Source organism: Cervus canadensis, chromosome 9 (assembly GCF_019320065.1).
Source record: "Cervus canadensis isolate Bull #8, Minnesota chromosome 9, ASM1932006v1, whole genome shotgun sequence".
Classification (NCBI taxonomy): Eukaryota; Metazoa; Chordata; class Mammalia; order Artiodactyla; family Cervidae; genus Cervus; species Cervus canadensis.
In genome coordinates this window covers 69,983,747-70,000,464 of record NC_057394.1, presented here as the reverse complement: position 1 = coordinate 70,000,464, position 16,718 = coordinate 69,983,747, and the positions used below count along the sequence as shown (strand labels likewise).

Below are 16,718 nucleotides of genomic sequence, written 5' to 3'. Positions count from 1 at the left end.
CGGCGAGAGCCCCCCCGCCCCCATCCTCCTCCTCAGCCCCGCCGCGACCTCAGGCGGAGGCCGGCGCCCCCGGACACCCACCCGCCCCTCCCGCTTCGGCCGTGCGCCCGAAGGCCGCTCACCTTCCAGCCCGCCGAGCTGTTGCTGTCGCCCTTATCCTTGAAGTAGGGCACGCTCTTGACCATCCACTCGTAGATCTGCGACAGCGTGAGTCGCTTCTCGGCCGAGCTCTCGATGGCCTTGGTGATGAGGTCGGCGTAGGACAGGTTGCCCCACGCGTTGCGGCGGGACGAGCTGCTCTTGCGCGGCTGCCCCGCGAGCGGCCCGCCGCCGGCGGCCGCGGCGGCGGCGGCGGGAGGCACGGGCGGGTGCTGCGACAGCGGGCCGGGCGGCGGGGGCTGCGGCGGCGCCGGGTGCAGGCAGCCCGCCTCCGGGCCCTGGAAGTCGCTGCACAGACCCCCGGTGGCGGCAGCTGCGGCCGCTGCGGCCGCCGCCGCCACCGCCGCCGCCGCCGCCGCGGCCGCCGCTACGGAGCCGGGCGCCTGCTGGAAGTCCCCGCTCTCCTCCAGCAGGCTCAGGTTGCTCATGAAGTCGGTGTTGACAGCGGCCGCCGAGGCCGAGGGCAGGCCCGCGGCGCCGTCGGGGTTCGCCGCCGCGCCGCCCGACGGCGCCGGGCTGGAGGTAGCCGAGTTGGACTGGCTAAACTCCGGCCGGGGCAGCGGCCAGGTGCACGAGCGCGGCCGGGGCAGCGGCTCGAAGTCCGGGTCGATCTCCACCACCTGGGGCGCTTCGGCCATGGTGACCCCCCCACCCTTCCCCCAGCCGCGGGACTTGCCCAGAAGTGAGAAAAGCGCAGCACCGGGCAGGGGGGGGCGCCGAGGGGAGAGAGGGCGCCGAGAGCCGGTCCGAGATCTGCGGGAAGGGGTGAGGTCGGTGCAGCGAGCGGACGGAAACCGGGAGGGAGGCGCGGCGGCGGCGGAGTGGAAGCGCGAGCTCAGAACTTAACTTCACGGCTCCGTCCGCATCTAGGCGCCTCCGGGTCCGCTGCACTGACTGGACGGCAGGCCAGAGTCGTCGGGGCCCCGACAGCGCTGGCGTCGCACTCCCCGCCGAACGAAGGGCGAACGGACGGACGCCGCGGGCCGCTCGCTCTCCCCGGGCGGGCGCGACCGCTGCGCTGCTGCCTGTTGAATGCGGCGGCGGCGGCGGCGGCAGCTGCAGCGACTACGCGACCGCCCCGACTTACGGGATCTGCCGCCGCCCCCCGCCGGCGGCGGCGGCGGCGCGCGCGCCGGCCCGCCCCTGACGGACGGCCCCCGCAACCAATGAGAGTGCGGCGGCAGCACCCTGGCCGCCAATGGGCGCCGGCCTGGGCGGGGCTCAGTTTTCCACGGGGAGGCGGCAGTGGGTTGGTGGGGGGTAGTGGGGTGTTTTTCTATTTCACATGAACACTCTCCCTCGCTCGCTCGCTCTCTCTCTCTTTTTTTTTTTTGGCTCTCTGTTATTATTTTCTGGTAATTCTCGAGTGTTTCTGTGAGTCTCTCGCCCTCTCAGTGTTTTGATTGCTAGGAGGCAAACCAACGTGGAGGCGGCGGCGACACTTTGTTTACTACTGAGGAGCCCAGCCTAGTACTCGGGAAGCCCGAGTGGAACGAGCCGCCCGCTTCGCCTCGACCTGCGCTCGGGAACCCGAAGCTGGGCCGGGCAGGGGCCGGGGACGTTCGGCGCTCAGGGGGCCGCCGGGTGGGTGGGTGGGCAGGCGGAGGCGGCCTCGTCGGAGTTCTGCTCCCTCGCCCCCTCTCGACTCCGCCCACGATTTCTCTGCAGAGAAACGTGGGCAAGTCGGTGGGTTTTGTTTTTGTTTGGTTTAGTTGGTTTTTGTGTTTTTTTTTTCCTTTCCCTACAATGTGTAGAGTCTCCGGCCCCGGGCGCGGGCCGCACACACGCTTGTCCCCACCCTCGCGCGGTGCCGGGGTTCTGATTGCCGAGTCGGCGCGGAGGACCCAGCCGGGAACCCACCTATCCGCACCCGCGAGCTGAGCCTCGGCGGTCGGTGTAGACTAGTGGGGGTGGGGGTGGGGGGCGGAGGGCGCCGTTAGCCAGCCGAGCCGCCGCGAGCCGGGTTCACTCCAGTCTTGACCTAAGACTAGAAATGAGGGAAGGGGGCTCGGCGCCGGCCGAAGATAATTGCTCATGCACACGCACCCTCAGACCCGAAGGCAGCCTCAACCCCCGTGCCCTCCGTGGGAACCTGTTCCCCTGGGCGGGAACCTCAGACTGTCCACTGAGTCAGTCCCGGACGACAGGGAAGGCGGGGTCAGAGGAGAGCACTTAGGAAGAGCCTTGTCACTTTATTACTTACTTACGCTAAGTTCGATTGTTTGCTTGTCATTGCTTTGCTATTTAGAATGCAAGTGCTGAGACGTCGAGAAGTGAAAACCTAACAGGGGACAGAACCAAAGGCTTGGGCGCAGCCCTGCCCCACCCCCAGGTGTTGCTTTAGGCTGCTTGTCCCGCGTGTCAATCACCGCCCCCTCCCATCCCACCCCACCTCGCTCCATCTGGGCTCTAGGTCCAGGCTGTCCTGCCAAGATCAGTGGGGACCAAACGAAGACAATGGCCCTTGTGTCTCAGGGAGCAGAAGAAATACTTGTCAAGTTTTGTTTTGCTTTTTTTAGAAGGAATATGGAAGGCATTTCCTTTCAGAGACATGGGATCACTGAAGATGTAAGACTGACGGTGGAGTTTTAAATATCTTTGTCCAAAATGACAGCTTCCAATCCACTACCACCACTCCACTCCCCGGCAAAAAAAAAAAAAAAAAAACTCTTTATGACAGTTCTTCAATTGAAAAAGTGGCTTCTAAAGCAAAGGAGGCCTCGTTTAGAAAAGTTTGAAAAGACTTAGAGAAAGATTTGGTCCTCGTTGACATTCTCACTCGTCCAAACTCCGATTTCTTCATAATCCGATTATCACAACAGCTTCCCACTGATACTGGGGGTGGCTGGGGGTCGTGAGCCTGATGGATTGAAAATGTAGTTGGTTCCCACCCGCCTCCTGTGGTCTCTGCGTTTACTATCAAATTGAGACTGTTCCGGCCTCCCCAGCCAGCCGCTAGAGGACCTCAGTAACCCAGATGATGAGCCGAAAGGAAGGCGCTAGTGTACAACCGCTGCTACCCTCTACCTTTCCGACAACGCTTTATACAGGCAGCCCCCATTCACACGGCCGCACCCTACAGATAGGCGGTGCCCAAGTGGATCATGCTTGGCAAAGGAAGCCAACTGCAAATTTGGCCTTGCCTTCATTTCAATTCCGGTTTTTCAGGACTTCAACTGGAGGAAGGTATTTGGTTAAGGGAGTGTTCTTACAGACTTTCTCCCCAGATCCTTGAAATCTTCTGCGCTATCCTGCCCAATTGTTTCTTTAAATGACAAATTCGCTTTTCTTTGGTCTTTCCTGAGTACCTACCCCACCAATGTCCCTGCCACATGGTTACAAAAAAGTAAAAATATATATTTATAGCTGCCTACCGTACCATTCTATGTATCAGTTTACTCACCCTTGCTGGAGAACGTTTTGCTTGTTTCTACTCTTGAGGGATCACAAACTGTTCTGTAATCCCATAAAACTAAGAGATTTTGCATATGTGCAAGTACATCCACAGAAGGAATGTCCAGAAAGATCACTGGGGTCAGCAGTGAAGTTCATTTGTAATTCTGAGACACTGCCAAATTGCCCTCCACTGTGGGTGTATCAAGATGAACTTTCTTTTCAGCTAGACCTAGAGGATGTTAAAGTTGGAAGAAAATCTGGAGATCATCCTAGTGGTGAGGCACCACACGATGAACTGAGACAGCAAAGTGAACTGGTTTGCCCAAGTTCACATAAGTAACAGTGATGCTGTCAGGGTCCCAGCTTCAGTTTCCTGCTTTCCCATCAACAATCTCAGTACACAGATAGAAAATTATAAATAGCACGTAATACCAACGTGGGCTTCCCTGGCCGTTCAGTCGGTAGAGAATCCGCCTGCAATGCGGGAGACCTGGGTTGGATCCCTAGGGTTGGGAAGATCCCCTGGAGGAGGGCATGGCAACCCACTACAGCATTCCTGCCTGGAGAGTCCTACGACCAGAGGAGCCTGGTGGGCTACAGTCCAGGGGGTCGCAAAGAGTTGGACACGACTAAGCAACTGGACACAGCTCAATCCCAAGATATCAAAAATCACAATAAAACTTTGTGGTGTATTTCTCAGTCGATCCCATAGATTTTAGTAATTTTACCTCGAAATTACTGAGCTGGAAGTTTTGATTTAAAAGATTTTTTAAAAGCACACACACAAAAGATGATAGAGATAATAAGATAAAAAGATTACAAAAGGAGTTTTGTGGGTTTTGTTTTGTTTTTTAGTCAAAACATGTAAATGTTTTCTTTGAAGGATGGCGAAGGATTTAGGTTGGCACTAGTTGTTCTTAAGAGAAAAAAGGTTTATTTATTTTCTCCTTCAGTATTTTTTTTATGGTAGCTGTTTGCTTTGAAGGCTTTTTCTAACGATTCTCACTTCTTAATAAGTAAGTGGGAATCATTATCATTGGTGCATGTGGCCAAACCGGAAAGAAAAACATTTCATGTCAGGTAAGGACAAGTAAGATGAAAAAGGAAGTTTATGCTCACAAAGTCCATCTCACAAACCATAGTGATATTCTTTCCTCTGCCTCTTTTCAGAGTAATTATTACATCATCCTTGACAGGAAGACTGAGGGGATGGTTTCCTTTGATCAATTCCCAGGCAGAAATTTCTATATTTACCCCTCACCACCACCACATTGATCTCTGGTTTAAATTCTTACTTGTCAAAATAGGTAATTTAAGTCCTATTTAATGAGTAAAAAGCTTGGATGCTTATTCTTCTTAAGTGGATGGCACTTAACTTCATACTCCACCTTCTCTTCCCCAGAATTGCTCATTTTCAATATTTTGTCTGAATCATTAGGATACACTGCTATCAACTAAAAACAGTCTTTCTTCCATTTGCCCGTAGAAAATAATCACCTGAAACAACACAGCTTTGGCTTCTTAAACCCATGTCGTGAAACCTGGTCTATAGCAAATACCAGAAGTAGTCATTCATTTTTCTTGAGGAATAATTCTCTTTGGATTTTCTTATTCATTCAACAAATATTTATAGAGCACCTACTATGTACAGGCTAGGTGCCACGCATCTCAGAGTACCCTGTTTAGATGGCAGATTCCTTGAGGTCATAAAAGAGGGAGTGAGTGAAAGTCGCTCAGTCGTGTCTAACTCTTTTCGATCCCATGAACTGTAGCTCCTCTGTCCCTGGAATTCTCCAGGCTAAGAATATTGGAGTGGGTTACCATTTCCCCCTCTGGGGGCTCTTCCTGACCCAGGGATCAAACCTGGAACCCGAGTCTTTGGTATTGCAGACAGATTCTTTACCACTGAGCCACCAGGGAAGCCCAGGTCATAAACAGTTTATGTTATTTTGCTTTACATGACATTTGATGTCAGAATTAAAACTGTGTCACTCTTTAAAGAATCAGCAATGCATCTTGACAATATTTTTTGAACGAATTACACAAAAAAAGTATTTGATAGATACAAGGAGTGCTAAGGCAGAAAAGAATTGAAGCATTAGCATAGTCACCGTTTTGAAGAAAAATAATAAGATGAGGTAGAAAAACTGAATAAATGCATATCCACACGTGTTTGGAGTATGAGCTCGGAGCACCAGGCCTTGGAGTTGGAATGATCAAAAAATACAGGCTACATCAGATCGTTTGTCTAACACAAGTGACACTCACTAATCTGTTAACTGGAGACAAGCGCTGGGCAAATCATAAGCCAGAGACCCAGCATTTTCAGTTCTCTTGTGAAGATGTTTGTCTTCTTCAATAAACTCTGTTCCTTTGCTTTGTTAGTGAGAGGCTAGTTGTGGGTCCCTACAACAATACTAAAAATGTATTTGTAGATAATCTAAATGACCAACAATAGAGAATGATTAAAGAATGGCATATCTGTTAGGTAGAATCATATATAGTCATTTAAAATAAAGTGGGCCAAGCATTCGCAATGGCATTGTGACAACACTGGTGATAAGATATTTAAGAGGTTGGAAGTATCACTATTGGCTAAAAATGTTAGCAATGGTTGTATCTGGGTGATGGATTTATAAGTGATCATTACTGGACCCACAGAAACCCCTCATTTTACAAGTAAGAAAGCGGACACTGAGAAGTTAAGTAATAGAGCCCAAGGCGCTGGGGTCAGAATTCAGGCCTCCTAGCGTTCAGGCCAAAAGTCTTTCTTTGTATTGCACTGCTCTTCACTTTAACTTTCTTTTTTTCTTTTTTTTTTAACTGGAGGTTTTCAGATCACCAGTGAAATTCAGCCTATTTTAAACACTAGGTCTTAACTCTCTTCAAAACAATAAAATTATTCTCCCAAACTCCCAACATTACATTTAAATTTTTTCCTAATGTTAAGAACTGCAAGTTGCCATAAAAACAAATGGGTGGCACATGAAATCCCAAGTTCTTTGAATGTCATGAATCTGAATTTTGCATGCATGCTTGCAACACAATGTGTTTTTACTATTTTATTTCTGTTTCATGTCATATTAAAGCTCTTAGTATGCTTCCAAAAAGGGGGGGACATATGTATTAAATAAGAAAAAGCTGCCATGTAGATCACAGATGGTACTACATTTTTGGCAGAAAGGAAGTTTAACAAGGCGTCCTACTTATTTACTTGGAAAACTAATATGTATGAATGTTCGCGTTAAGCAGTAAGAATTAATCACCGTTTTACAATAATCCATTTTTTCCAATCAAATTGCCCTATTTTCACAACATAACAGTAGGGAAAAGGAGTCAAGTGTGATTGTAAACAAACACCTAAAAAGAAAGTCCACAACAGTAATAAAAGAATGAAGCAAGAAGAAACATCTAACATTGTATGGTAACTAACTACGTTGCTTGTCATTTGTTGATAAAAATCAATAACAAGAGGTAATGGCTGTGTAGTCAGAGCACATGTGTTTTTAATATGATCTGTATAGTCACCGTCTGTGTCAGTTATACTGTAGAAACAGGAGGTAAGAGTTTATCAAATTTCAGATTTGGCTGACTCACAGGGCCTACCCATATGCGAAGTCTGCTATGCCAGAGAATAAACATAGATGCAGAATGAGTATTTCTCTGGAATATCAGGTTTTTATTTTGTGGTAAATACAGCCTTTAAGACACACAGAGATACTCTACATTCTAAGGTTTAACATTTAAAAATGGAACTTCCAATTAGTTAATCACCGATATCATGCTGGAAGGAAAAACTGATTTGTCTCCTGTGATGCTGTATGTACGTTAAATAATTTTGTGTTTGAGCAACAAACTGAAAACAGAACATTTGACAACTACATAGCACGCTTGCACTCCAGAAGATTCCAACCTGGAAAAATTCTTTCTACAACCCAGAACTAGGCTGGGTGAGATCCCACCCTCCTGTTTTTCAGATTTATATATCATCTGAAATAAGATGATATGTATATTGATAAATATAAATAAATATCTCTCATTTCAAAATGTTTTCATTTCTAAGTCATAAATCATTCTTCATCCAGAATCAGAATATACACATTTTCTTTCTCCCCCAGGGTTAATAAAAACTACTATTTTCAACAGTAATTATGGATGAAGTGTATATAACACTCTTATTATTAGCTATTATCTGAATGATTAGCTATTATCTGAATCAGTCCTCAAAACAAACCAATAATGTAGAAATTATTAGGAATTATATTTTACAGAAATTGAAACTGAGGTACAGAGAGCTAAGAAACTTACTGAAGGTAAGTTTACTTACTTTAGAAGCTTATCTAATTGTTATCAGACTTGAACCAACTACTATCAAAATCCAGAGCTCATCACCTGTTTCCACACTTTCTGCCTTTGTAAAATGTTGGGGTTTTCTAGAGGCCTAGGTTAATTTGATTCAGTTTTTTCTTTCCAAAAAATTGACATTTAAACATGTTAGGGGGTGGAGGGATCTTTGTCAGCTATCAACTCTGCCTGAAACCAGTTTAGTTTATGTTAATGAAAGGAGTCTAGAGATAGACTATAAATAACAATAATAATGCTGATGTTTGCATTTGTATAACACAAATTATGTGGGGGATTCCAAGCCATTAGCACTTGCTTATTTGAACAGACAGCCTCAGACCATCTTCAGTAAGAGCAACCTGCCCTTCCGGAATGGTTGGCTCATCTGAAACTCTTTCCAAAGCTCTCCTAAACCTGAATTGACATCAACGCAAGTTCAACAGCTCTCTTGTGCTCTATCCCCAACAAAGAAAGTGGTTAGCACTGGATTTTTATCGAAAAGCCGTTCCACATATTGAGGCAGAAGGTAGATGAGGCCCTCACAGGGTAAAGCAATTGGAGATGCCTTTTCTGGTGGATCAAAACTCCAAGATGAGATGAACAGGACAATTAAGGGAGGAGGAAGGACCCTGCCCAGACCACACATTTCTTATTCTTGAGGTCAGAAGACCTCCCCAACCACATGTGCAGAAAGATTCCTTGGAGGTCAAAGGTGAGTGATGCTAACTAACGCCAGGCTACCCACAGGCCTCTTCAATAAAATCCATCTTGGCTAAGAGATGTGTGTGTACACCTGCGAGGATCCTGACATATACCAAATATGGAACCTGTACCAAGCAAATCAAAATGACTGGATGAAGGAAACCCATGAGAAATACCCCATAAAACTAATTCAAACCGCCACGGGGGCGCAACTCAGCCACACTCTCTCCCTGAGTCCACCCGTGTATCTATCCACACATACTGTACTTTTTTTCCTGTTAATAAATACTTGTTTTGTTACTTTCCATCTCTGTGGAAATTCTTTCTGCAAAGCTGAAGGGCCAGGGCCAGGGCCAGGGCCCTTGTCACTGACCCCTGCTCTAGTGGCTAGGACCTGTGTTTTCACTGTCTCTACCCAGTCTAACCTCTGGCTGGGAACCCAAGCCCAGCTCCAAGTCTTTGCAGGCTCGAGGCCACCCGAGATCAGTAAGAGCTTCAGAAGCTTGGACTTAGCTTAGAACAAGTGAGCGTGTATTCTACAGTTCAAATGGGGGACCTTATTCCCATACTATTTAATCCAGTTCTGTTTGCTGAACGCACTGGGGATTGATCAGAGCCATAATGTTCACTTACATGAGACAGTAGACAAAATTAAGAGCAAAACAAAACCCTTGTGTTCCTCTCGACCTCAAAGTGAATTAGAAAGTGCCCTCTCCTCTCCGCCATCAAGTGAGCGTAAAGCATCAGGAATATTTGTAAAGCACCTTTAGAAAAACTTACTTTGGAAGTGGGATGGGATCCTATCTTAATGCCCCCAGTTTTCATTAAAAAAGCGCGTGTAGAACACCCTTCAGCTGAGAGTTCAGGAGGCGGTTTCCTGTCTTCAGCCTCCCATCACAGAGAAGTATCTGCCACCTCTACAACCCACAGATCGCAGGCTGGCATTAGTCAGAAGAGCTTATCTGTGGCTACCTTCCCTTCAGCCAATTTAAATTACCAATGAATCACAGAAGGAAAATCACCCCTCCATGCTCTCCCATTTCCAGGAGATATCCTAGTTTTAATTAGCCGATGCATCCAGTTGTGAGAGTCGAAAGATGTTGAAGATTAACGCAACTTTTATATGATCATTGAGTAAAGTCAGTATGATCATCCAAATATATAATCTCTTTTCTCTAAGAGCTGTATATTTGACATTTTACTTTTCATGGTAGGGTGCAGACCCTCAAGGCCTGGGGGAAGTAGGGTGGAGAAAGGAGTAGGATGCCTCCACCTGGATAAGAGAGCAAATCACATGTGTGCCTTGCTCATCTCCGCCAGAGGCTAGTATGAGTAGAAAGCTGTGGACAGAGAAGGAGAAATATCATAAGTGAAGTGAAGTGAAGTCGCTCAGTCGTGTCCGACTCTTTGCAACCCCATGGACTGTAGCCCACCAGGCTCCTCTGTCCATGGGATTCTCCAGGCAAGAATAGAAGTGGGTTGCCATTTTCTTCTCCAGGGGAAATATCATATGCCATCCCTTATATGCAGAATCTAAGAAGAAAGGATACAAATGAACTTTTTGGCAAAACAGAAACAGAAGAAATGGCAATCTACTCCAGTATTCTTGCCTGGGAAATCCCATGGACAGAGGAGTCTGGCCAGCTACCAATCCATGGGACCTCGAAGAGTCAGATACAACGTAGTGACTAAACAACAACAACAACATAAAGAATCTAAGAAGAAATGATACAAATGAATTTATTTACAAGACAGAAACAGACTCATAAACTTAGAGAAAAACACTTATGATTGCCAGCAGGAAAGAATAAGGGGAAGGGGTAGTTTGGGATGACAGGTACACACTGCTATATTTAAAATGAACCTACTGCATAGCACATGGAACTGTGCTCAATGTTATGTGGCAGCCTGGATGGGAGGGGAATTGGGGAGAGAATGAATACATGCGTATGTATGGCTGAGTCCCTTAGTTGCTCACCTGAAACTATCACAGCATTGTTAATTGGCTATGTGCTGAGTGGCTCAGTCATGTCCGACTCTTTGGGACCCCATAGTCTGTAGTCCACCAGACTCCTCTGGCCATGGGGATTCTCCAGGCAAGAATACTGGAGTGGGTTCCCATGCCCTCCTCCAGGGGATCTTCCCAACCCAGGGATTGCACCCAGGTCTCCCAAATTGCAGGCGGATTCTTTACCTTCTGAGCCACCAGGTATAATCAGCTATACCCCAATACAAATAAAAAGTTTAAAATATAAAAAAAATTGTTAAAAATGTAAAAAAAAAATTGTTTTAAAGCTGTGGAAGCACAGTGACTCTCATAGACCACGGTAACTGTTTTAGCAAGTATGCCGTGCTGTTGGTCCTACCCTGCAAAATATGATAAAATGAAATCACCAATGGACTGTCCAAGAAAAGCAGAAAAGCAACAAAGCACAATGAACTAAAGTTCTTTTACTAAGTAGTGTTCAATTTATTCTGCATTTTGAATTTTTATCTTGGTATTACTTGCCACCTACATACCTCAAAGAGGTATTGTAAGGATTAAAATAACATCTTAAAGTGCTTTGAAACAGGGATGAAATGTTTGTTCTTTGACATCAGTACAACCTCGTGGGTAGGTTTTTGTTACTAGACAAATGACTTCGGCTTAGGTAAACACATGATTTCTAAATCACTGATATTTGTTCTAAATCCTGCTATGGCTCCTTCATGTTTCAAGTGTTACGTACATTGGTTGCCCAAATCCAACTGATTCTTTGTAAATTCAGAGATAGTATGTATAACATCCATGGAATGTCATAGCAAGAATCTAGGGAAAGCCTCAAATCTCAAGGGTTTTCATTACTTCTCCATGCCTTGCAGCTGAGTATTAAAAGAAAAAATTCGTGGAAATGACCTGAGAATTCTGAACCTTTGATGCACCTTTTTATGTAGCCTGATATACCAAAGCATTGCTATAAAGGCTTTAAAAATCCTCTTACATTATTCCTGATAGTCTCAGCAGGCAATTAAAAAGCGGTTAAAAATAAAGTTAGCTGACTCATTTTGGTAGTTTAGCTGATGATGATACTGACAGCTTCATTTAACAGATAATGTTATCATAGAAAACAGCACAACTTCAACAATAGAGCAAATTTTTCTAAAACAATTGCAAGAGAGAATTGATACAATATATTCTTAGTTTTCTGCAATTCTTTTTGGGAGTGAAATTCTTAAAAACTAAACCCACTCAAACACCACAATGTATTTATGAGTTAGATGTTGTCTCTAAGAAGCATAAAAGCTGGAGATGAGTGACTTTCTCATGGAAACAAAATTGTCCTAAAAAATTAGCTCTCTTTCAAAAAAAGAAAAACATACAGAACAATAACAGCAAAAAGTATTCTACTTAAAGGGAACTGGAATAGAATGGCTTTTGAATCCAGAATCTTTATTCCTAGATCTGATTTTTTTTAAAGGCTATTAAAACACTAATTTAGGAAAAGGGCAGTAGCTTAATTTTAATGCTCAGTTTTAAAATTAAAAAGAATTCACGTCTGTTCATGTAGACAAATTATTTCTAACAAGAAACACCACCTGTATTATCAGATTCTGCAGTTATTTCTAGATTAGTTATTCTTGGCAATGGTACCGTAAAACTATGTCTCAACCTCTGGTGTGTCAGGCGCACACGTTCACGTTCCTATGTATACACACCAGAATTCTATTAAAAGATTGTGAATGCCACCTTATTTTCACAGCCCGATTAAGACATACAATAAATTTATTCACTAATAAACAAAAATTGATGAGAGCCATGGAAACCTCTTAAATTAGAAATCAGGAGGAACTGCCTGAAATTAAGAAACAAAAGAAGCTGCTAAAATTACACAGTGAAGGTGAGAATTTGTAATGTAAACGTTAACCCTGAACACTTGAGAGGTGTGAAAGTTTTTTATTAGCAACCTTGCTGATAAATTCTTGAACTGGTCATAACAGAAAAATTACTTTTAAATGGGTCGTGATGAAAAAATTATTAAGGTGGCCGTAATGGCTAAAGTGGGACTTCCCAGATGGCATAATGGTAAAGAATCTGCCTGCCAATGCAGGACATGGGTTCGATCCCTGAGTCAGGAAGATCCCCTGGAGTAGAAGATGGCAACCCACTCCAGTATTCTTGCCAGACGAACCTGGTGGGTTACAATCCATGGGGTCACAAAGAGTCAGACATGACTGAGCAACTGAGCACACACAGACACAGATACACACAGAGCCCTAGAAAACTAACCCACTGACTAAAGGATCAGTTACATTTTTCTAACAGTTAGTATAGACTTTTAACATTCCACTGGGGGACTAAAGGGCCTTAACCCAAAAATGCAGTTAAACAAATAAAGCCCTAACTTGAGAGCGAAGTCTCAACCAAATCCATGCTGGTAACAAATGGTTTATGAACAAGCAGCAGGGTCAGCAGTAGAGGAAAACACACACTAGAACTTACTCTGTTCTGAGCACTGAACCATATAAACTTATTTCACCACCACAAACCCTGCGGGGGAGGTACTCTTTGACAGGAGGGGGAACTGGGACCAGGGAGGTTGAGTAACTTGTACAAAGTCACCTAGCTAACAAGGACACCTACCCAAGCAGTTGCTTCCAGAACCTTTGCTCTGAACCAATAATCCATGTGGTTTCTTTAGTTTGTAGATCTAATACCCATTACCACAAACCCAATACATGGCAGGGAAAAGTGGTAGAAGTTTGAAGAAACTACATTCAAATTCAAACACTACTTTGAAGAAGTGATGCTTTTCAACTGTGGTGCTGGAGAAGACTCTTCAGAGACCCTTAGACAGCAAGGAGATCAAACCAGTAAATCCTAAAGGAAATCAACTCTATTTGTTGGATGGATTGATGCTGAAGGTGAAGTTCCAAAACTTTGGCCACCTGATTTAAAGAACTGACTCATTGGCAAAGACCCTGATGCTGGGAAAGAGTGAATGCAGGAGGAGAAGGGGGCCACAGAGGATGAGATGGTCGGATGGTATCAGCGACTGGATGGACATGAGTTTGAGCAAGCTCCGGGAGATGGTGATGGACGAGGAAACCTGGCGTGCTGCAGTCCATGACTGAGCGACTCAATAACAACTCCTTACTCCTCCAGGCAGTTTCCTTATCTGAGTAATGGGAATGGTAACACTTACGCTGTGGGGCTCCACTGAGATAATTACATAAAAGTACCTGCAGGTGGGATGAGCCCCAGGCATTGCAGATGCATTTACAAGCTCTGAGATTCTTTTTAAAGATATTCAGAGGGGCTGTCTGTTGAGTGGAAATACAGCATCCAGCGTGGTTTTAGTTCCATCAAAGACTTAAATCCCTTTCCAGTGAGTCTCATATCTGTAGTGCAGGAGGGCTCAACTATGCTCACCAACAAAAGTCCATCACTCCTTGCTTTCAGTAAACTGTCCAGTGGACAAGTAAGAAAGGGAGGGAAAAAGAGGTCCTCACTGTCTTCTTCACCCCTGGAGGTCTTCTCTCCCTTCTTCACTAGGATTCTGGAAAGCCCTTAGAGGTATCCCATGTAGGGATGTGGATGAAAAGCATTTGTGCAAGGGGGCTCACTGAAAGAAAGAGAACGTCAGCCTATTGAATAAGGCAAGGATAGACCAGACCCTGTACATGTGTGTGTAGTCACTAAGTTGTATCCAATCTTTTGCAACCCTACGGACTGTAGCCTGCCAGGCTCCTCTGTCCATGGGATTTCCCAGGCAAGAATACTGGAGTGCGTTGGCATTTCCTCCTCCAGGTGATCTTCAGGACCCAGGGATCAAACTCACGTCTCTTATGTCTCCTGCATTGGCAGGCAGGTTCTTTACAACTCAGCCACCTGGGAAGCCTGGGAAAATCCCATGGACAGAGGAGCCTGGAGGGCTACAGTCCATGGGGTCTCAAAGAGTCAGACCCAACTAAGAGTCTGAGCACACACGGACCAGATCCTATGGCAGTCCCCTCAGGAGCCTACAGACACGCAAGAAGTTGTTCCCTCCCACACCCAGATAAAGACCACTCGAGTTCCCCGCACCCCCAACCCCTCCAGGTCCAGGAGGCTGCAGGCATCCTCCTGCCAAACCAGTCTTCCCTGGAGCCGGCCTCCCACGTCCCTGGTGGATCCAGTCCTCCCAGATTGTAAACACTGGCTGTCCAGATAACCTCTGTGCAGGCTGCCCACAGCCTGGGCCTCTTGGAATCACTACTGATAAGTTGAGTTGTCAATCACCCTCCTCTCTCAGACTTGTTCTCATCCCCGTTGTCCAGGCTTCTGCCGTCCACCTGTTTGGGTCGATGACAACATGTCATTGATTCCCTTTCTGGACTTAATGCTCGCCTCTTGTCAGGGAGAGAAACACTCTTTGGAGAACCTGCTTTTGAAATCCACACTCCCCATACACGCTGGCATTCCTCTCCGCTCACATTACTGCAGCTGCTCCCGTGTCTGGATCTAAACTCTCATCTTGGGTCTGGTGCAGCTGAATTACCTTGTCCCGGGAGTTTCTCACATCTCGGCGGGGACAGAGTGCAAGCCTACCCCACTGGAGACTAGCTGGGCCCGGCCCTGTGTTTGATAACAATCTCAACATATTCGGTGCCATAGGAATTTTTCTCCCCTGTGCTCCTAGTTTCTTTCCATACTGCTACAATTTGCAAAACAAACAACCAGACTGCCACAGGCCAGGCTAAATTCAGGGCACATTCTCTAGCTCTGCGGCATAGCCAAAGAGACATGCATGGGCTTGCTCTTCCCTCTCATGGAAATAAACACTCCTAGAAGCTTAGCACTCACTTGTTTGGGACCAGATGTTCCTTCACCTCATGGTGTTGGTTGTTCCTGACAGTAAAGAGCAGGTCGCTCCAGGTCCAGGCTGACCAGGTCAATGAGGTACCCGACACCCAAGAGTGTCATCTGGCCATTCCCCACCATGTATACTCTTGCCAAAATTCAAGTGGACTGCCTAAGGGCCCAAGCCCAAACTGTCATCTACCTGAAAGTTATTTCAACCTAGGATTTTTTAAAAATATTTAATAGATTTTTTTTTTAGATTTTTTTTTCCCCCTGTGGGTCACTTTTTAAAAACTCTTTATTGAATGTGTGACAACATTGCTTCTGTTTCATGTTTTGTTTTTGGTCATGAGGCATGTGGGATCCCAGCTCCCTGACAAGGGATCAAACCCAAAGCCCCTGTATTGGAAGGTGAAGTCTTAACCACTAGACCACCAGGGGAAGTCCCAATCCAGGATTTTAAGGTTATGTATTCTAGACCCTGAATTGGAAGGACTGATGCTGAAGCTCCAATACTTTGGCCACCTGATGTGAAGAACTGACTCATTGGAAAAGACCCTGATGCTGAGAAAGATTGAGGGCAAGAGGAGAAGGGGACGACAGAGGATGAGATTGTTGGATGGCATCACAGACTCAATGGACAGGAGTTTGAGCAAGCTCCGGGAGTTGTTGATGGACAGGGAAGCCTCTAGTGCTGCAGTTCGTGGGATTGCAAAGAGTTAGACACGACTGACTGACTGAACAACAAGACCATCACAGGATGTAATAGACCACGTACAGCTGAGTCTTGCCATTTCTTTCCATCTGAAGGATCCCCATATGTAATTGTCCTCAGTCGTTATGGGGTGTCAGAGAGCCAGCATGAAGTTTTGTGTCCACAGTTTCACTAATTCCAAACATATTAATCACAGCTGTCACATTAGTTTTTACACAGAAAAGGATTCTCTCTGCAAACTTAGCTAAGAAAATTTGCTAGCTAGTTTAGATATTCTAATTGAACTGTTTCTCTCCCTTGCCATTGCCCTCCATCATTTCTGATCAACCTGATGGAGCTAGTTGCCAAACGTGATTTTTTAAACACATTTAACAGTTATGTTTTAGTGCCCCCTACTGATATGTGACATTCGTAGTCCATTTGCAAAAAAAAAAAGCTCACTTATCTTTTTAAAGTAATAAATTCATTTAAAAAAAAGTCTTTTTGAGCCTTTAAAAATTGTTTAATTTTTATACTATATTAGTTAAAAACAGTATAAATACTCCACCATTTTTGCTGTTGTTCATTATACAGACATATTTT

At 45.5% G+C, this 16,718-nt stretch overlaps 1 protein-coding gene across 3 annotated transcripts in view; it reads right to left on the bottom strand.

Annotated features, from left to right (window-relative positions):
- Positions 1-1,258, bottom strand: part of FOXO1 (forkhead box O1) — a 92,219-nt gene extending 90,961 nt beyond the window's left edge. Inside the window, exons 1-2 of one of the 3 annotated variants that reach the window (XM_043477348.1) lie at positions 525-1,256; positions 123-341 (exon numbers count right to left, since the gene is read on the bottom strand). In XM_043477348.1, coding sequence (XP_043333283.1) covers positions 123-341; positions 525-797 — 492 coding nt within the window. In that variant the 5' untranslated portion in view covers positions 798-1,256. Of the gene's footprint in view, positions 1-122 lie in introns of all 3 variants that reach the window. The other 2 variants (XM_043477349.1, XM_043477347.1) reach the window with 2 other exon arrangements.
- Positions 1,259-16,718: the final 15,460 nt, after the last annotated feature.